The sequence below is a fragment of the Pelodiscus sinensis genome, chromosome 10 (genome assembly GCF_052426305.1).
Source record: "Pelodiscus sinensis isolate ZL-2025 chromosome 10, ASM5242630v1, whole genome shotgun sequence".
In the NCBI taxonomy this organism is placed as follows: Eukaryota; Metazoa; Chordata; order Testudines; family Trionychidae; genus Pelodiscus; species Pelodiscus sinensis.
The window spans coordinates 47,006,475-47,027,277 of record NC_143061.1 but is presented as its reverse complement, the minus strand read 5'-3'; the positions used below and the strand labels follow the sequence as shown (position 1 = coordinate 47,027,277).

Below are 20,803 nucleotides of genomic sequence, written 5' to 3'. Positions count from 1 at the left end.
AAGATGGACTCTCCAACTGAATGGGCCTTTAGATGCTATTATGAGGTGGCCAAACTGTGGCTCATGAGCCTCATGCAGCTCTCTTCCTGTTAAAGCATAACTTATATGACCCCTCCTCCACTTCCCATCTATCAGACGGGAGGGAAGGAGCTCAGAACCTCTGCTCTGCAGTGCAGTAGTGGCTTCTGCCCAACAGCGAGGAAGAGGTTTTGGAGAATCTGCCCAGAGTGCACCTGGGGCTTGAGGATTCAGCAGGATCTTTGGCTATTATCTTTGAAAAGTCGTGGAGATCGGGAGAAATCCTGGATGATTGGAAAAAGGCAAATGTAGTGCCCATCTTCAAAAAAGGGAAGAAGGACGACCCAGGGAACTATAGGCCGGTTTTTACCTCGATTCCTGGAAAAATCATGGAAGGGATCCTTAAGGAATCCATTTTGAGGCACTTGGATGAGAGGAGAGTGATTAGGAATAGTCAGCATGGATTCACAAAGGGCAAGTCGTTCCTGACCAATCTGATTAGCTTCTATGATGAGGTATCTGGCTCTGTGGACATGGGAAAGTCAGTGGATGTTATATACCTTCACTTTAGCAAGGCTTTTGATACGGTCTCCCACAATATTCTTGCCAGCAAGTTAAGGGCTTGTGGATTGGATAAATGGACGGTAAGATGGATAGAAAGATGGCTAGGAGGCCGGGCCCAGTGGGTAGTGATCGACGGCTCGATGTCAGGATGGCGGTCAGTTTCTAGCGGAGTGCCCCAAAGTTCGGTTCTAGGACCGGTTTTGTTCAATATCTTTATTAAGGATCTGGATGAGGGGATGGATTGCACCCTCAGCAAGTTTGCAGATGACACTAAGCTAGGGGGAGAGGTAGATACGCTTAAGGGCAGAGATAGGCTCCAGGATTGGGCCACAAGAAATCTGATGATGTTCAACAAGGACAAGTGTAGAGTCCTGCACTTGGGACGGAAGAATCCCAAGCATAGTTACAAGCTGGGGACCAACCAGTTAAGTAGTAGTTCTGCAGAAAAGGACCTGGGGGTTACAGTGGATGAGAAGCTGGATATGAGTCAACATTGTGCCCTTGTAGGCAAGAAGGTTAATGGCATAGGTTGCATTAAGAGGAGCATTTCCAGCAGATCCAGAGATGTCATCATTCCCCTTTATTTGGCTTTGGTGAGGCCACATCTGGAGTATTGTGTCCAGTTCTGGGCCCCCACTACAAAAGGATGTGGATCCATTGGAGAGGGTCCAGTGGAGGGCAACCAAAATGATTTGGGGGCTGGAGCATATGACCTTCGAGGAGAGGCTGAGGGACTTGGGTCTGTTTAGTCTGCAGAAGCGAAGAGTGAGGGGGGATTTGATAGCAGCCTTCAACTTCCTGAAGGGAGGTTCCAAAGAGGATGGAGAGAGGCTTTTCTCAGTAGTGACAGATGGCAGAACAAGGAGCAATGGTCTCAAGTTGTGGTGGGAGAGGTCCAGGTTGGATATTAGGAAAAACTATTTCCCTAGGAGGGTGGTGAAGCACTGGAATGAGTTACCTAGGGAGGTGGTGGAATCTCCATCCCTAGAGGTGTTTAAGTCTCGGCTTGACAAAGCCCTGGCTGGGTTGATTTAGTTGGAATTGGTCCTGCCTAGAGTAGGGGGCTGGACTTGATGACCTTCTGAGGTCTCTTCCAGTTCTATGATTCTATGATAGGAGAGGGGCCGAAGCCCCAAGCCATGTCAGGCACCTTCAGTAGGGCTGAAGCCCTAAGCCCTGGTTCAGGTGCCCTGGCTCTCGAACTTCTGAAGATTGTCATTTGTGGCTCAGGTCAGTAAGTTTGGCCACCTCTGTGCTATTACAATGTTGAATAATAGAATAGTGCTGAGGAGCACCCTGTATAACTTTCCATACCCAAAAACCGTGAGAATGACAAACCTATTTTAATAATACATTCTCCCACAAAAGCTGAAACCTCTATTACTGCAATTCAATAGAGTCTAGCATATTGTACATCTGAGTTATACAATATATAGCCCTGTGGCATCATGGGTTAGGCACATCCACTGAGTAGTCTTAAAGGAGTATTAACCTCCCTGGTTCTACTTCCTTCTCTGCAAAATAGGAACAACAATACTATCCTGCATCACGTGGGTGTTTGCTAAATACTTAGGCCTGGTCTACACAAGAGCAGAAGGTCAATTTAAGATATGCAATTTAAGCTACATTAATTACAAAATAGCTGGAGTTGACGTACAGTATCTTAAATCACTGTCGACAAAGCAGGAGGTCAATGGCTTCCTTTACTCCTTGTGAGGAACAGGAATACCGGCACGGATGGGGGCGCCGTCTCAGTTCAAATGAGCAGGTCCCACTAAATTAAACCCTGAACCCTAAACTGCAGCAGCTTCGATCTTCTGCATAGTGTAGACATGGCCTAAGGGCATTTGAAGTACTAATCTGGATATCATTATTAATAAAAACGTTTATATCTGACCAGCAAAACCAACTACGGGTGGAAAACCAACTATATATTTCTAAATGCAGATCTAGAAACCACCATGAACCCCTTCTACTGCAGCAGTAGTTCCATCACACTTATGTCTGAATTAGCTAACCATCTGAACTGTGCTCTTGGTCTGGCACAGAACAGTTGCTTTAAAAAGCCAAATATAAAATATCATGCACAAACATTTCTCTACTTTAAGCAATTCCCCCACTTCCAAAACAGCATGTGGCCACGACTGCTTAGCAGGACTTGGTGACAATCCATTGTTCCCAGTTTTCTTTATTCACAGAAAAAGATAATTTGTTATATATTAGGTGAAGCCTATAAATCGTTTCTTCTAGTGGTGCTTCCAACAAATGTACTTTATATAGGATATACAAGTTTCATTCATATTAAGAGGTAGTTAGAGCACATACAATATGTAAACTAAGATGATTCCATCACATTAAACAGGGATATCTAATCCAACTGACTGACAAGATTGAAAGATTGGGCATAACTTGTCATTGTGTCACAGACTTGGCTGCTGTTAGGAAATTAATTCTGATCCATCAAAACACATTTTCCCATAGAAGCAGATGTATTTTATACTGATTGAGGATGAGTACCTTATGAAGCATTATTAAGCACATGTTTTTATCGTGTCATTTTATGCTTTCATTTAATGGGGCTCTAACTGCAAAGTCTTTGCAACATGCTGAACTTTGTCTATAGGTTTTATAAACATGTTTGTTTATAGATAAGAGAAAAGTCTGCAGTATTTTTTAAGTACATTTTACATATATCTTTGCATTTTATGATCCTCAGCTTCATGCCAGTTTACATGATTAATTCTCATATATGGTCTTACTAATTTTGATGTTATTTATTTACATACCACCTATTACTATGGGAGCCATGTTTCCATTTGTCATATTAGTGCCTTTTTATTAGCGCTGCCGCTTTTTGTAGAAAATCTATTATTGTAAGTAGAAGGAGGCTTAAAAAGACTTACTCTACTGCCTGTAGATTAAAAAAAATCCCAAACATTAGTGCCATCATTACCACCAGGTCAACTTCTGCCATGTGAAAGCTAGTGTAAAGAAACCAGCAGCATTTAAAAGGACTATGTCATGCAACCTTGGTTTTTTTGTAAACTTGTTCTGAGTGCGAGATACAGTACACTATTAGAACAACTAGATCTTAGGATAATCAATATAAGTAAGTTCAATAGAAACTAGAGAGCCTGTAGGACAGGTGGCAGATAAATCATCTTAGCCTGTGATGAAATCTATCAAGTTGTTATTAAAATCTTTGTGAGGTAATTCTTCCAAACTCATCCAGTACCCACCAGTTTTAATGAGTGCTAAGTATCTAGAACAAAGGACTAGAATCCAGTGCCTATGAACATGTCCTTCTTGACAGGATGAATTTGAAGTTATCTGCTTCCACTGTTTCTGGAGAAGGAATTGGGTCTGGCAGAGAAGTCTCATCTAATGAAAGATATGAAGTCTAGATACATTGAATCTTCATCTGAAGAACCTGAGAAATTTGGTTCTGGAATAAGGATGTTAAAATGCGGCTATCAGGCTAATCATATAGTCGATACAAATTATAATGACTATATGATTAGTCAATAGGACCCTGCTGTAGAGCTGCAGTGGGGGTAGCTCCAGGAGCCAGCTCGAGCTGGGACCGAGCAGTCCCAGCTTGTGCTGGCTCTGGCAGCCACCTGCACTGCCACTCTGCCTTTTAAATGTAGTGATCAGCGCGAGCTGGGATTGCTGGGCCCTGGCTTGCGCTGAGTCCAGCAGCTCGTGTTCGTGGCAGACAGCTCTGTCTGCCACAAACAAGGCTGGTGCCAGAGCAACCGCTGTTCATGGCAGCCAGTGCTCTGTTCACAGTGGCCAAAGCAGCCTCTCCATAAAACCATCCCTGGCTGCCTCAAACAGGGGCTGCTTGGTGGCTACAGCCCCTGTCCACAGGAGAGGCCTAGCTCCTTGCTGGGACTCCTGCAGACATGGGCAGCGGGGCAGGAGGAAGCAGGTGAAAATTTCTGCAAAATGGGTGTGGACCTTCTTTGTGCATTATCTTCACATCTATACATGAGAAAATGGCTCTTCTCAGGCATAATGATGGCGTGAAAGCAGTAAGTTAAAGCGCTCTCATACATTTTGACTTTAAGAACATGTCTTCTCACATCCCTATGTTCTTTGGCTAGAAATGTCCCACAGAGGGGACTATCATGTCTTTAACTAGAGAGAAAAGAAAAGCATTTCCAAGCCTATTCCCCGGCTAGTAAAAGACAGAGACAGCTGGATTTGCTTTCATTTACTGACCAGAACCACTAAGTTTCCCTACTATCTGAGCAATTCTATACAGCTTCTAGGTCTGTTTGAAGTTTTGAACACGAAGGGTTATAAAGTTCCTTTTCTGAACCTGAAGAGAAATGCTACCTAGTCAGTCAGCTGTCTTCCTGAGCTTTCTTACCCCTTTTTCACCCAGTAGCTCTTGCTCAGGCTGAATGTCCAGAATGTAGTGGTCTATTTTTAATCATGAACTCCAAATATGAATAGGGATATGGATGTAGGCTAAGGATATCATCCCCAGAAAAGTCATGCTTAATTTCAGAAAGTGTGCCTTTCTGAAAATCCAAAGTGCATCTCCTGACAAAAAATTTCAAAACAATCTAAGGCAGTTTATAGATTCATAGATTCCAAGGCTAGAACGGACCATTGTGATAGAACTTCCCCAGACTAATGCTTAGACATAATTTCTAGAAATACATCCAATCTGGAATTTAAAATTGATCAGAGATAGAGTCTCATCTGTAGCGGTTGGCAGGTTATTCAAGAGGTTAATTGCACTTACTTTTGAAAAATATATCCTTCATTTCCAGTCTCCCAGCTTCCAACCATTGAGTTATGCTAAAATGTTTCTCTGCTAGAATGAAGAGCCCATTTTAAAATATCTGGTGCCCGTATAGGTTGTTACAGACTGGGATGGAATAACCCCTTAAACTTGTGTGTGTTAAACTAAATAGACTGAGTTCCCCAAGTCTCTCAGGCATGTTTTCTAATCTTTTAAATCATTTTTGTGGCTCTTCTCTGAAGACTCCCCCAAATTGATCAACATCCATAATGGGTCCCCAACTCGACTGAAAGGCAATAAATTGATAACTAAACACTAATTACTTCCTTTTATATTTCTGAGGGATGTTTATAACTATTTGATTATGGACTTCAACTATGGGACCATGTGTTTTTTCCTTTTTTTAACACTAGGGGCTGGTCAAATTCCTCCGTTTTTGCTAGAGAAAAGGAAGATAAACCTGAGGATAAGAGCCTGGCATCAATCCTCCGCTTGTTCTATTGGATTTCTTTCCTTTGTTATATTTAGAGAAGTGTCTGATCTCAATCACTAAAACACGTTTTGCTCACCTGTGCCAAATGTCCACAAAAATCACTGGGGATATTGCTCAGAGATAAGATGCTGAAAATTTCCATGTAGCTGTGAAGCAGCAATTAATTCTATTTTTATGGAGGAACTAAACACATTTAGGCAGATTTTCTGCATATGGATTGCACCAGGGGGGAGGAAGAGATTACAGAATGGGTGGCTGGTCTCATGTCAGCTAGAGACTTGAGAAGACATGAAGGAAAAAAAGGAGAGAAAGGAACATATTGCCACTGGTATGTTGTTATAGAAACATAAGTCCTGCCTGTTTGTACAACCACATACCTGCTGAGGTTCACACTTGTGGTGGAAGGATGGAACTTGAAGACCTATGAAATGATAGCTAAGAAAAGCAATGGATGAAGAGTCACTTATCCTATAACTCTGAGGCAGCAGAGAAATGGGTGCAGCCTCTGGAGTAACTGCTGCCTTACCTGACCTGTCTTGCCTCAGAGTGGAGAAGCTGGGGGATGAGAGAATTTCAAATTCATCCTCCTATTGATCAGGAATCTAGTCTAATCTCTGGTTGCTATGGAGGTAGCGACACCAAGAAGGAATTTGCTGGAGGAATGAAGAGACCTCAGGAGAGAATGCTCTCAGTCAGGCAGAGTATTTTGCTCTTTTAAAGCTGCTTTTCTTCTGCAGAGCTCAAAGCATTTCACCAAAGAATTATCACTATCCCCATTTTACAGTGCGGAAAACTGAAGTACGGCGCTACTTCCTCAAGGTCATCCAGCAGCAGAGCTGGAAAGAGAAGCCAGCCAGATCTACTGAAATGTTTATCTACTAGAGCTTTACCAAATATGGCACAAGTCTGAGCCAGGATTCATAGAATCATAGACTACTAGGACTGGAAGAGACCTCCAGAAGTCCCCTGCCCACATGCCTCAAGCCAGTGGTTTCCAATCTTTTTTATACCGCAGACCAGCAAATTCATTAAAAAAAACTTTTGTGGGAACAGCACACATTTGCATATTAATTACAGTAAATAATGAATATGCGTGTTTGAAAATTAATTATGACAATTAATTGTAAGCTGTCACATGTTATTTTGCCACCCGCCCTCCTGCCATGCAGTTCCTCCAGTACCGGCCAGCCAGAGTAGCCACTGCCCCTCCTGCCCACCAGCTGTTTGGTTCCTCTGGCCCCAACCCGCCAGAGCAGTTGCCACAGCTCCTGCCCATGGTTCCTCCGGCCCCAGCCAGCTGGGACAGCTGCCTGCCTGCTCGCCACGTGGTTTCCTCGGCTCCAGCCAACTGAAGCAACTGCCCACCTGCCAGCCAGCCATGTGGTTCCTTTGGCCCCAGCAGCCCAAGTGAACCTCCTGCAAAGCTGCTGCATGGCTTTGCTTGGGAGGTGGGCGGGGTAGAAATTTCCTTTGTACGCAGAAGCGCACAGCTTAGAGAGAACCATGGTGCTTGGCACATGGCCCCACACTGTCATTTACTGGCCTGGGCAGCCAGGTGCTCTGAGCCCTACTGGAAGGGGAAGCAGAAGAGCAGTTGGGAACCACTGCCGTTAGCCACTAGGAAGGCAACAAATATGTACCCAGTGTACACATGAATTTTAAATAGGAGAAGGTAACATTGTACAATCTGGGAGCTTTGGCTGAAACAGCTGCTTCATTTCTAAGCTTTAATGGAATCAGACTTCAACACCAGCCACAACTCCTCAGCTATGTCCCTGGTGCAATGCTATTGATTTCAATGGCACTCCATCACTGATGACCTGGAACCCAAAACAGCATATACCAGAGTCAAGAGCAAACTTGATTATAAATTGCAAATCAGAACCAATAATTTCAGACACTTGCTCTGATGTGGCAAAGCTTTCCAGGGCCAATGAAATGAGAACATTTTGCATCTGGCCCACACAGACCTCTCTCTGCAGTGAAGAGCCCTTAAGGAGTTGAATACGTATTTTCATAAAGGAGTGGTTTGCTCTTATGTTCCTGGGCAAAAATTTCCATTCTCCACAATATTGTGCAGCATGCAGGCTCCCTTCCTCTAATGCCATGTAACTGAATTTCATTCAGGAAGTGACTTGTGTGTGTGCTGCAGATACAGCAAAGGGGCAGATCCTCAGATGGTGCAAGTCTCCAAAGCTCCACTGAAATCATTAACAGGGACTACAATGATTGACTTCAGTGGAATGACACCCATGTCTACCACACAAGGATCTGAAGAGTAATTTAAAAAGTAATTTAGGACATTCAAAATAGTTTTCTTATTAGTTTAACAGGAACTACTCAGAGGAAAAATATTTCCCCCAGGTGTCCCTCCTCAGCCTGATATGCAACAATGCAGCTCAGATTTTTCATGCTATTCTGTTCAGCTCTTTTGCACAGTAGTATGCGAGCACCTCTCAGTAACACATTTAGCAGTTAGATGGTGCTTGGTCCAGCATGAGTGCAGGTGACTGAATCTGATGATCTCTCGAGCTTCCTTCCAGTTCTCTGACTAACATTTGTTACATGGATCTTATTCCGTCTCTCAGCTTCCCCAGAGTGAGTAAATTATGAGCACAGTGAAATGTTTTATTTCAGTGGTGGGATGGGGGGGGGGGGTGTTGACACCATACTTCTACAGGTGAGTAGAGTTCTCCCTTCTACTAGTAGTAAATACTTGACAACCTGCAGATGGCAGGACTGGACCTGTTACATCTGTTCACAAGCTTCACCAAAAAAAAAAAACCACATACCACTAAAAATGACACAGTTGCCTCTTACTGAGAAAACAGTTTGGAAACAAACCTTCCCTGAACTGAACTAAAAAGTTCATCACAATACACCTCAGCCATGATGCCTATAAGAAAACAGACATCTACAGCTGGCCAAGTCAAAAGGAGCCATGATTCAGAACTATCTAAGGGTATGTCTACACTACCCTCCTAGTTCGAACTAGGAGGGTAATGTAGGCACACCGCACTTGCAAATGAAGCCCGGGATTTGAATTTCCCGGGCTTCATTTGCATAAGCGGGGAGCCGCCATTTTTAAAACCCCGCTGGTTCGAACCTCGTGCAGCGCGGCTACACGGGGCACGAACTAGGTAGTTCGAACTAGGCTTCCTAGTTCGAACTACCGTTACTCCTCATTTCACGAGGAGTAATGGTAGTTCGAACTAGGAAGCCTAGTTTGAACTACCTAGTTCGTGTCCCATATAGCCGCGCTGCACAGGGTTCGAACCAGCGGGGTTTTAAAAATGGCAGCTCCCCTATGCCTACATTACCCCGCTAGTTCGAACTAGGAGGGTAGTGTAGACATACCCTAACTGTGCTCGCAAGCATGAGCCAGACTCACTGAAGACTGAGGGGACTCTTTCCATTGGTTTCAATAAATGTTGGATTAGGCCCTCTATAACTGCTCCTATTGTGTGTTAAGGGTAAACTTGAATATAAATTACAATTCAGAACAGATAATTTCAGCCACTTAGGCTGTCTCTAGACTACATGCCTCTGTCGTCAGAGGCATGTAGATTAGACACATAAGCAAAGTCAAATGAAGCCGCGATTTAAATGATCGCAGCTTCATTTAAATTTACATGGCTGCCACGCTGAGCCGACAAACAGCTGATCAGCTGTTTGTCCGCTCAGCGCGCTAGTCTGGACGCTCCCCTGCCGACATTAAAGCCCTTTGTCGGCAGCCCCGTTATTCCTCACGGGATGAGGTTTACCGGGGCTGCCGACAAAGGGCTTTGATGTCGGCAGGGGAGCGTCCAGACTAGTGCACTGAGCGGACAAACAGCTGATCAGCTGTTTGTCAGCTCAGCGTGACAGCCATGTAAATTTAAATGAAGCCGCGATCATTTAAATCGCGGCTTCATTTGTCTTTGCCAAAACAACAAATCTACATGGCTCCGTCGACGGAGCCATGTAATTTAGACATACCCTTTGTCTGATGTGGCAAACCTTTTCAGGGCCATAGTCTAATTAGATTGTAGACTCTGCAGCAGGGAATTTGTCTGAGGCCTGGAAATGATACCACAATGTGAACAACAAACAAAAAAAAGCTGGTCTATGTAAAAATAATGTGTGGTTTCCTGCTAGAGGGAAGAAAACCCCACAAATACAAAAAGTAACCAAATGAAGAACTGATGTATTGGGAAATAGCATACCATTTAATGAACAGGACAGTGGATAATAGGCCTTATAGCCTAACAGATACTGTTAAGTAGTTCAGAGGAGTTGGGAACACTTAATGCACAGAGAAGATCAGTATTGCCCTTTGTGCACTTCTTCTATCCCCCTACTAAATTAAAGAGAAACGTCCATGTCAGGCAAAGTTTAAAAGCACATTACATTTCAAACATCTGTAGCTATTCTAAAAAATAAGTGATGAGACATTCGGTGTGAACCTAGCACATTATGAAGGCTCTCTCTTCCCAACAGATTGAGCCAAACCTTCCCTAAACTCACTGAAAAACCTAACTGCACTGTGCATGGGCATAGCAACAGGCCAACTCTTCCTTCTGAGCACAGCCCTTTCTCCCGTGTTGGTAGGAGTTTCTTGAAAGAATGGAAAGCAAACAGGCAATCTTTCTATTATGGTTGGAGAGTTTCCTTCAGAAAGAGGTTTTTTTATTTCTGTCCACAGAGACAGTCATCCACTACCGTGTAAACTTTCTGAAACAATTATGGGTTAGATAGTCCCATGCATGGCTGGAACTAAGGCATCCTCTGCCCTTACTTTTCCCAGCCCTTCCAGGTTGTGACTTTGCCACGGTGTGACAAACAGGTGCTACTTGTTCGCTACTCCCCATTGCAGAGGAACAGGTTGTGCAATGAGCCCTGACAGATCCACCAGGAAAAGAGTAGCCTGCTGGTCACGCAAGAGGAAAGAAGCTGCTCCACAAAACAGGGTGAAGCAACTTATTCCACTCCTAGAGCATGCAAGGAGTAAGAGAAGAATTAGAGTGTTCCAGGTCACAGTTCATTTGCTGGTCTGCTCCTGGGATGATACACGTATGAGCCTTGCTTTATATGGGACAGACCAGAAGATCACAATCTAGCAGCAGGTAAACAGGTGTAATAAATGCTTCTTTTGCAAAGATAATGCACAAATTTTAAGAAGCAAAATCTACGGTGTGTCTAGCCACATCTCATCACGCATTTCATTACCTTTTATACTTATCCCTCAAACCCTTTTGCAATGCTTACTGCTCCTCGTGTCTAGTATTTCACTAACCCAGGAGACTACTAAAATAGCTCAAGTTTTCAAAGCATTGCTCTTATTAATATCTTTGTGTCATCAAATAATAAATACATAACTTTCATACAGAACTTTTATCCACAAAACTCAAAGCTCTTTACAAAGGAGAAGGAACTGATCACCTGCACTCATGGCGCACACAATGGGTTACAAACAATGAAGTTGCAATAACAAAACAGTCCATTTAGCTCAGTGGCCATTTAGTCCAGAGTCCTGATCCAAACCCCAGTTAAGATGAAATTCAAAGACTCCCATAAATGGGATTTGGATCAGGCCCCAAATTATTAGAGAAAGCATTAAAAAAAAACCAAACATTTATGCAATGGCATGTCTATAGCCTTAATCTCTTCTTAACCATAGGCAGCTAATAGTTGTCCTACAGCCTAAATATAAGGCTTGATAATCCTTATGCCTTTTGATCCTAGCTCTTTATATAGTCTTTAGGCCATTCATTAATGTACATGCGATAAATATTACAGATACAATATTAGCTATGTAAAACCTAGGTTCTCTTTATTATTCTGTACCTCCATGTTGCCCCTTATTCATGCTAAGCAGAACCTTTTTCCTATTTCATCTTGACCATGACTCAGAAAGCTAGAGTACATCTGTTCAGAGAAAGCAAAGAAAAAAACAAACTAAAATGTATACTTTATGGGCATGTCTACATTAGGAAATTATTTCAAAATTTCAAAATAACAACTCCCAAAATAACTATTTTGAAGTAGCATGTCCACACTATAGGGAAGCCTCGAAATTAGTCCGAGGCAGGCACCCTTAATGTGGACGCACTACCTTGACTTACAGCCCCAGGAAGCACTGGGGCGTAATTAATTTGAATGACTCTGGGGAGTAGTTATTTCAAAATAGCAGCAGGGGAGCATCCACACTACTGCTCTTTCGAAATAACCATTATTCCTCATGGAAAGCAGGAGTTATTATTTCGAAACAACAGGCTTGGTAGTTTGGATGCTCCAATTCTGATTCCAAATAAGGGGAGTTATTTTGGAATAACTCCCTAGTGTAGACCAGGGCTGTAAGAGCTCCCTATGTCACAATTATTAGTCCATTTTCCATGTAAGAAATTATGAGACATGTTCCAGTCATAAGTCTTTCCCAGACATCATAAAGTTGAGATTTTTTAAGTTAAAAGTATGGTTAAAAACAGTAAATTCGTATATAATGTTTTTACATGTTTTAGTGAAATCAGATGTATTTTTTTAAATGTAACCAGCAAAAGTGCACCTATTTCTAATTATAAAAAATTCCTTTTATTTTAATGTGTCCCAAATGTATTTAATTTAATCCTACCTGTGATCTAGTTAAAAATTAGTGCTATAAAATGTTCCACAAAAATTGTATGGGTCAAATTCTCCAATGAGATTAGGTCAGGAGATAATTGGACTCTATAAATTTAAACTGCTGCTACCCTCCTATACTCTCTTCTGTGGCAGGTACCCAAGAGTCTTTGAAAGTCTGATCCCATCCAGAGAGCCACAGTTATTTTTGGGATGTCTGTTGAAATCACAGCTTCTTGGGCAATAAATGTAATGCTGGTCTGTGTAACAAAACCTGGGTTCTCTGGAGCTTAGTGCATGAGCCTCTTCTGCTTGAGCTAAAAGCCAGCTGGCTCTCAGAGAATGCTGTAGAGCAAACTCATTATTCTTTCCTTAAGTGGTCTTGGTGCCACTACAGGGGACAGTACAGCACACCCAGAAGGTGGGTGGTTTACATAAGCACAGTGGGTGTAAAATCGAACTGGAAGGAGCAGACCACCAAGACTGTCCAGGATAAAGAGGGTCTAGTTTTGTTAGATGTGAGGGAATTTTGAAAACATTCCTGTTTTGTTCCCTGTCTTCAATCTTTCTCAAACTTCCACAACAGTGTATGGTTTTGTTTCGCATTTAAAAGCCACAGGATCCCAGCAAAGAGACGCTCACAGCTGCTGTTGTGAAGGGAACTGTGGTCTCCACCGTGCAAACGAGTCAGGACATTCAGGAAAGTTTGCAGCGATGTGGAAGTGTAGTTCAGTCTGAGGGACGAAGTATTTAGTATTGTTTAGGTGTAAGTGTAGTTCAGTCTTGGTCCCCATGTGGCCCGTGAGCCCGGCCCTTTCGTCCACTCAGAAAAGCTGCATGGAACCCGCACCACCAGCCCAACGTGGGCCCGGACCTGACTAGGAGGAAAGTTGCACCAGCTCTTAAAGGGGACACTCTGCCCGACTGCGGCCGGTAGCAGCCCCTACGCAAAGCCCATTGCATCCTCCCACCCTCCCTCTCTCGGGCCCTCCCGTCTCCCCTTGCCCGAGGCTGACCCTGGTGCTGCTCGGCCTCTGTCCGGGGCTGGGGAGGGGAAGGGTTAAGAGGGCAGCACTGACCTGCAATGGGCACGTCGGGAACCAGCTTGAGGGGACCGATCTGCCGGATCTGAAACGCCGTCCGCACTTCGTGGCAGCTGGGAGACTTGGCGGCAGAGACCCCGCCGCCCAGCCCCGCGGCCGCCGCCAGCAGCAGCAAGAGCCCGAAGCGCCGCCGCCGCCAGACCCCCGGGCTCCTGCCCCCGGCCATTTCCACCTTCCCGGGGCACAGCCGAGCCGAGCACCGCAGCGCCCCCGCCCCGCTACTCGGAGCCCGGCACGGGACTGGCCGCTGGGAGAAGTTGCGAGCTCGGGCACCGAGCGCCGGCCCCAGCTGAGCTCGCCGACGCGTCCGAGCTCGCGGTCCTGCCGCCTGCCTGGAGGGAGGGCGCCGGGCGCTCGTTGCTGCCGCCCAGCCCCGCTCGCTAGGCAGGGGCGCCGCCGAACTGCTCATTGGCTTGCGCTATAATTAGCCTGCAGGGAGCCTCCTTTAAAGCCGCCTGCCTGCAGCTAGTGGCGAGCCCGCTGCCGAGCGGGCCCAAGGGGCGCCGGGCGACACGCCCAGCCCAGCAGCGGGCTCGAGCCCGGGGCCCGGCCGCCAGCCCCCAGACGCCGGGCTGCTCGGTTCCCCCCGGAGCGAAAGGGCCGCCCCGGCCCAGCAGCGGGAGAACGGAGCCGGCCTCAGGCTAGGCTCGACGCTGAGCAGTCTCCGATACCCCCGATTAGGGAGCGCCGTGGCCTGGCAGCGCAGTCCGGCACAGGGCTTCGAGCGGGGAGAGGCTCCCACCTGTCCCGGCGCGGCCACTGGCTTCTCCGGCCGGCCCTGAGACGAGCCAGCCGCTTCTCCGCTTTCTGCCTCAACTTCCCTCTCTGTGACCGCAAAGGGAGGCGATCCCCATGGTCGATTTGAAACCTCACGTCTGTGTCACGCGCTCTGAGATCCTCCGCTGGAAGGGACGCTAAGGGACGAAGTATTTAGTATTGTTTAGATGTAAGTTGTTCTGTATGCCATGCAAAATGCATGGCACTCAGGTACAAGGACGGGGCAACAGATAGCTCTCCACTGGGGTTAAGTTAAAGTGAAAGCAGGAGCCAGAGGTTAGCCAGCTTTGAAGTGGAGCTATCTGAGCAGACAAAAGGGGGAGAGAGGAGAAAGGCATGCTTGCTGGTCTTCAGAGTCACTGGAACTTTTTAAAAAGTTTTGCAAAACATCTGACAGTCCCTGTGGTTTATAAAACCACAGCTACACCCTTCCACTATCAAGGACCTTTGAGTAGGATCAATTTAAAGAAAGTTTTTCCAGACAAGGAAAGTGTATACTAAAAGGCTGCGTCTAGACTGGCAAGTTTTTCTGCAAAAGCAGGTGCTTTTGCAGAAAAACTTGCCAGCTGTCTACACTGGCCGCTTGAATTTCCGCAAGAACACTGATGATCTCATGTAAGATTGTCAGTGTTCTTGCGGAAATGCTATGCTGCTCCCGTTCTGGCAAAAGCCCTCTTGCGCAAATGCTTTTGCGCAAGAGGGCCAGTGTAGACAAGGCGGTATTGTTTTACGCAAAAAAGCCCCAATCGCAAAAATGGCGATCGGGCCTTTCTTGTGCAAAACCACATCTAGATTGGCACGGACGCTTTTCCGCAAAAAGTGCTTTTGCAGAAAAGCGTCCGTGCCAATCCACGGTCTTTTCTGCATATGCTTTTAACTGGAAAACTTTTCCGTTAAAGCATTTGCGGAAAATCATGCCAGTCTAGACGTAGCCAAAGACAGAAACTCTTGGGCCACAAGAAATCTGATGAGGTTCAACAAGGACAAGTGCAGAGTCCTGCACTTGGGACGGAAGAATCCCAAGCATTGTTACAGGCTGGGGAGCAACCAGATAAGTAGTTCTGCAGAAAAGGACCTGAGGATGAAAGTGGATGAGAAGCTGGATATGAGTCAACAATGTGCCCTTGTAGCCAAGAAGCCTAATGGCATATTGGGTTGTATTAGGAGGAGCATTGTGAGCAGATCCAGCGATGTGCTTATTCCCCTTCATTCGGCTCTGGTGAGGCCACATCTGGAGTACTGAGTCCAGTTCTGGGGACCCCGCTACAAAAAGGATGCAGACGCATTGGAGAGGGTCCAGCAGAGAGCAACCAAAATGATTAGGGGGCTGGAGCATATGACCTACGAGGAGATGCTGAGGGAGTTGGGTCTGTTTAATCTGCAGAAGTGAAGAGTGAGGGGGGATTTGATAGCAGCCTTCAACTTCCTGAAGGGAGGTTCCAAAGAGCCTGGAGAAAGGCTGTTCTCAGTAGTGATGGATGGCAGAACAAGGAACAATGGTCTCAGGTTGTGGTGGGAGAGGTCCAGGTTGGATATTAGGAAAAACTATTTCAGTAGGAGGGTGGTGAAGCACTGGAATGGGTTACCTAGGAAAGTAGTGGAGTCTCTATCCCTAGAGATTTTTAAGTCTTAGCTTGACAAAGCCCTGGCTGGGTTAGTTGGGATTGGTCCTGCTTAGGGCAGGGGGCTGGACTTGATGACCTTCTGAGGTCTCTTCCAGTTCTATATTTCTATGAACTTCCCTGGGGAAAATAATGCAGGTCCCAAGGGAAGTAGGTGTAAAGATGAGGGAGGAAACAGTGTTTAATGGCATCACTAGATTTAAAAACAAAACTCTAAACACAACAGGGTGGAAAATCCTGGGCAGAGGTACTTGTTTTATATTACAACAATCTTATATATAGGACATTGATTGCCAAAGGAAAATCTTTGGAAAATTCATAATTATGACCAATATGCACTATTGTAAATAGGAGTGTTTCACACCAAGGAAATACATACATTTCTGTGTACTGCTAATAGTTCTTGCCATAACTCAGGAGCAGTTAAATTCTGTTGCAATTATATAATTTTTCAAGCAACACAACACTGATTACATTGCAAATCCATTTGCTTCTTTAGATGATTCTTGGAGGCATTAAAAACACATAAACCAATAAATCTGCCTGCATGTGTATCAAGTGTCAGGAAGAGCTTTGCCCACTAAAGCTACATATCCATTTATAAATGCTCTATAACAGGGTTTGCATGCTGACTGTGTTACCAAAATTAGCTATTTTCCTGTTTGAGGGCCTGATCCTATATTACCTACATAGGAAAAACTTCTATTCCCTAAGGGAAATTTGCGTATCAAATATAAAATTGGACCTACTAGCCAGAGTCTGATCTCAATTACAACTGGGTGAATCCAAAATAACTATTGACTTCAGTGGAATTAGATAATTGTAAACATGGCGTAACTGAGATCAGAATCTGGCGCTCCGTGTTTAGAAACTTGCCATTCCCCAGGCAAGCTGAGAAAGATTCTGTGTGTTTCCTGACAGATGCACTACCAAAGATGATGCAGCCCAGGTACAGAGTGAAAGTTGCTATTGTGCTACTTATTCCCTAGCACAGTGGTCACCAACCAGTAGATCAGGATTTACAGGTAGATCTTGGAGCCTCTGACGGGTGATCCTGACTGGTTTGGCCAGGAGGCCATCAAGTGCTGGTACTTCAGTTGCCTCTCCACTTATTGTTATGCTGCTCCTCCCCTCTGCCTTGGAGCTGCTCCTTGGAAGCATCCTGCTTGCTGTGCTGGGTATGGGAGGGAGAAGAGGGAGGTGCTGATGTCAGGATGTCCCTTCCCCCCCCCCCACTTCTGTACCCCATCTCCACTCAGAGAGAAGGGGATGGAGGGAGCTCGGCAATGCAAATCTCTGTCACTCTCACACACTGTGTGTGTCTCTGTCATTCTCACAAACACACATTGTCCTTCTCGCTTATCTCCTGGCCCAAAGCGTACATGGAGGGTTGTTACTACGTTTACTGCTTCCAAAATGGGTTATTTTTAGTTTGTGACTGGTCTGTGCATTTCATAACTTTCATTTCTCTCTTATGCTTACATTTAATTAAGTACTAAAATGCTGAATGTTTAATCTCTGAAGTAATTATCCCTTATCTTTGTGGTAATTGTGCTCCTGGAGGTGGCTGGCATGTCCTCGCAGCCCCTGAGAAAGGCAGAGCAGGGGTTCTCCACATGCTGTCTTTGCAGGCAGACACCATTCCTGCAGCTCCTTCTGATCAATAATGGAGGACTGTGGCGGCTTTGGGGTCAGTGCCCATGGATGAAGGGCAGCACACGGAGCCATTGCTGTACAGGCCAGCTGTTTTTGGGGGTGGAGCAGGGCGGGGCAAAGGGTGGGGCTGCCTTGGCTCTGCTGTTCTCAGAACAGACAGGACTTGAACCCACCACTTTGTGCTTCTAGCTAAATGTCCCATCCCCTAGTCCACTCCAGATTCTGCCTTACCTTCAGCGGGTCCCTTATCCTGTGTCTGGTCACTTCCAGGGTGGCTGGAAGGGGTGGGCTTGAAGGTAGGGAGGTGGAATAGGATTTCCAGTGAACTTGGGTATGGGCATCAGCCTCTGAAGCACAGGATAGTGGGCTCGATCCTCCACCCACTCAGGCAACGGCTGGGCTGCCAACGCCGGCTAACCCAGGGATGGACCTGACGCCCATATTAGGAAGGCAGGATAAGGGGGCCTTCTGAAGGTAAGGGGGGGGGGTGCTAGAGTGGCTTACGGGAATAGAGCATTTGCCTGGGGAACACAAATGGGTGGGTTCATGTCCCATATGTGTCCCCCCCCCCACACCCTGGGGAAGTCTGAGCTCCCCCACCCACCTCCAGGAGCAACCAAACACAGAATAAGACAGGGACCCCCTAGAAGGCAGGGAGGTGGGATAGGCTGTCGAGTGGACTTAGGGAATACAGCACTTTCCTGAGGAGGGCAAGGTTGTGGGTGGGAGTCTCCACCCCAGCAGCCCAAACCTCACCCACCCTGAGAGCAACCAGAGAGCTGATACAGGACCCACCAAAGGTAGTGCAGTAGCTTGGGCAGTGGAATGGCATGACATAGGGCATTTGCCTGGAGAGCACAGGGTGGTGGGCTCAAGTCCTTGGAGCAGCAGGACAGGCAGCTGCTGCAGGGATGGACCAGGTTCCTGCCTTAGGAAAGCAGTGTAAGGGACCTCATGAAGGTGTGTTTTTTGGGGGGGACCCTGGAGCTGCTGAGGGGATAGGGCATTTGCCACAAGTGCAAGACCAAAGCCTGTACCCCTACCCCAGCCTGGTGACAATGAATGAAATTTGGGGAGGAAGGGCAACAGAGCAAGCAGGGAAAGGCATCAGAGAAGGGGGGAAGGAAGCCAGGTAAAGGTATTTGGGTTGGAGGTAAATCTTCCATTGCACTTACATTGAAAAAGTGATCTCATGCTTAAAAAGGTTGGAGACTACTGCCCTAGCATAAGTTAGAGAAGCACTATTCTCCTATTCCCTTTGCCCCCTTGCCTCTCTGGGTCTTATAAAGTGTTGCTGAATAGACCCTATGTTAGCCCTCTCCTGTTCCTGGACTGGGGGACTTATGCCCAGCCCCTTGTGACCTCTATGGACCGGAGAATATCAGGGTTGTGTATTTACCTACTTGACTAGTGTGCAGTAGCAAATTCCACTGCCACTGAGATCATCTGCAGACTTTGCTGAGGTTGCAGAAGTTGCCGGGCAGTGTTCTGCACCAAGAAAATGTTTGTGTGTTCCCAAAGCATCCCTCCCAAGCCAGTAAATTGGATTGATTTGCATGACATCATGTGCGCAGAGCATGTTATATACTAGAAGAACTAGCTTTCTTTCAGGCCATTATATTTGACTTTTAAAAATTACTCGTAATTGTCAATAAGCTTTTAATGCTCTGAAGGAACAATAGGAGAGCCCAGAGCCCACCTGCAGCTAGTTTAACCTTTATAAATTCCCATAAGTATTAATGAAAGCCTGAGCAGCTTAATACTGCAGATCAGTTGCCTTGTTGTATTTCAAAGGTGAGGAACACAGATCCTCTGAGGTTTTTGCCTTTATTAACTTCATCAAGGCAGTTATAGATTAATACTTACCACTTTGTAAACTACAACCCAGTTTAATTCAAAACATTTATCATGCAAACTAAAATCAAGACATATAGTCTGACAAAAAAAAGCCCAGCCACACTAGAAAAGCACAGATTGTCCTTCAGTTCTGAGCTCCAATTATTATTTATTTGAATTGCAATAGTTCTAAAGATGAGGATCCAGTTGAGGATCAGGACCTCATGCTATAAAAAAGAATTTGCAATCAAAGGCTGCAGTGCCATGAACACACATGCACATGTTTAATTTTAATATGGGAGTGGTACATTGCCTTCACTGTGATGAAGCTAGTTTATGTTTAGCTAAAAGCCATCTTGTATAACAGAAACCATTTCAGCTTTTTGTCTTTGCACGTAGGCCAGAGTAAACTTTCTATCACCCCATGCGCCAGGCCAAGACAGATGTGCTATTGAAATGTGTTAATTGGGCTGGTTCAGAGAGGAGAGGTACTCCCTCGTACCTGTCCGCCATCATGTTAATAAGGCTTTGTTTTTCCTAGTCTAATTGATTATTTCTGTAATTGGATGCCCTAACGTCAGACTGTTTGGTTAAGGGTATAAAGATACTAGGATTGATTGTATTAGGTAGCCTTACTAAACCCGGCTTTGCTGAAACCATGTTTGGCTCACTTTGCTTTTATTGGCCAATAAAACTGTCTGTTTAGCCGCGTAAACTGAGTGAGGCGTTTGCTTCAACAAGTGGAATTGTTCAAGTGCTTGCAGGATCAGGGCCTGGATAGAAGATGAAATTAAAAATCAGACAGGTGAGCAGGATGTAACAGTACAATGATTATTAGCATAATAACCTTGGGTCAAAGAACCCAGCTGCTTCGTCATTATCAAGTGCGTGGGCCTATGGGTATCTCTACGCTACAGAGAAGATCAAAGTTGCTGTTGTCAATCTTCCAGTATTTGAATTAGCAGGTCTAGATAATTCAAACTGAGAGGAGTGCTCTGATCGATGGAGTAAGGGAAGTCGATGGAAGAATGCACACCCTTCGACTTCCTGCAGTGTGGTCAGCGCCAAAAGTCAAGTTAAGGTACTTCGACTTCAGCTGTGCAATTAATGTAACTGAAGCTGCATATCTTAATTTGATCTTATCCCATAATGTAGACATACCCTATGGCTGTGTCTAGACTGGCCAGTTTTTCCGGAAAATCAGCCGCTTTTCCGGAAAAACTTGCCAGCTGTCTACACTGGCCGCTTGAATTTCCGTAAAAGCACTGACTTCCTACTGTAAGAAATCAGTGCTTTTTGCAGAAATACTATGCTGCTCCCGTTCGGGCAAAAGTCCCTTTTGCGCAAAACTTTTGTGCAAAAGGGCCAGTGTAGACAG

General features: G+C 45.4%; 1 protein-coding gene across 4 annotated transcripts in view; it reads right to left on the bottom strand.

Annotated features, from left to right (window-relative positions):
- Positions 1-14,081, bottom strand: part of LOC102447587 (glypican-5-like) — a 749,086-nt gene extending 735,005 nt beyond the window's left edge. For 2 of the 4 annotated variants that reach the window (XM_006125190.4, XM_089780879.1), the window contains exon 1: positions 13,511-14,076. In XM_006125190.4, coding sequence (XP_006125252.2) covers positions 13,511-13,943 — 433 coding nt within the window. In that variant the 5' untranslated portion in view covers positions 13,944-14,076. Of the gene's footprint in view, positions 1-13,510 lie in introns of all 4 variants that reach the window. The other 2 variants (XM_075937487.2, XM_089780880.1) reach the window with 2 other exon arrangements.
- Between the last annotated feature and the right edge of the window lie 6,722 nt (positions 14,082-20,803).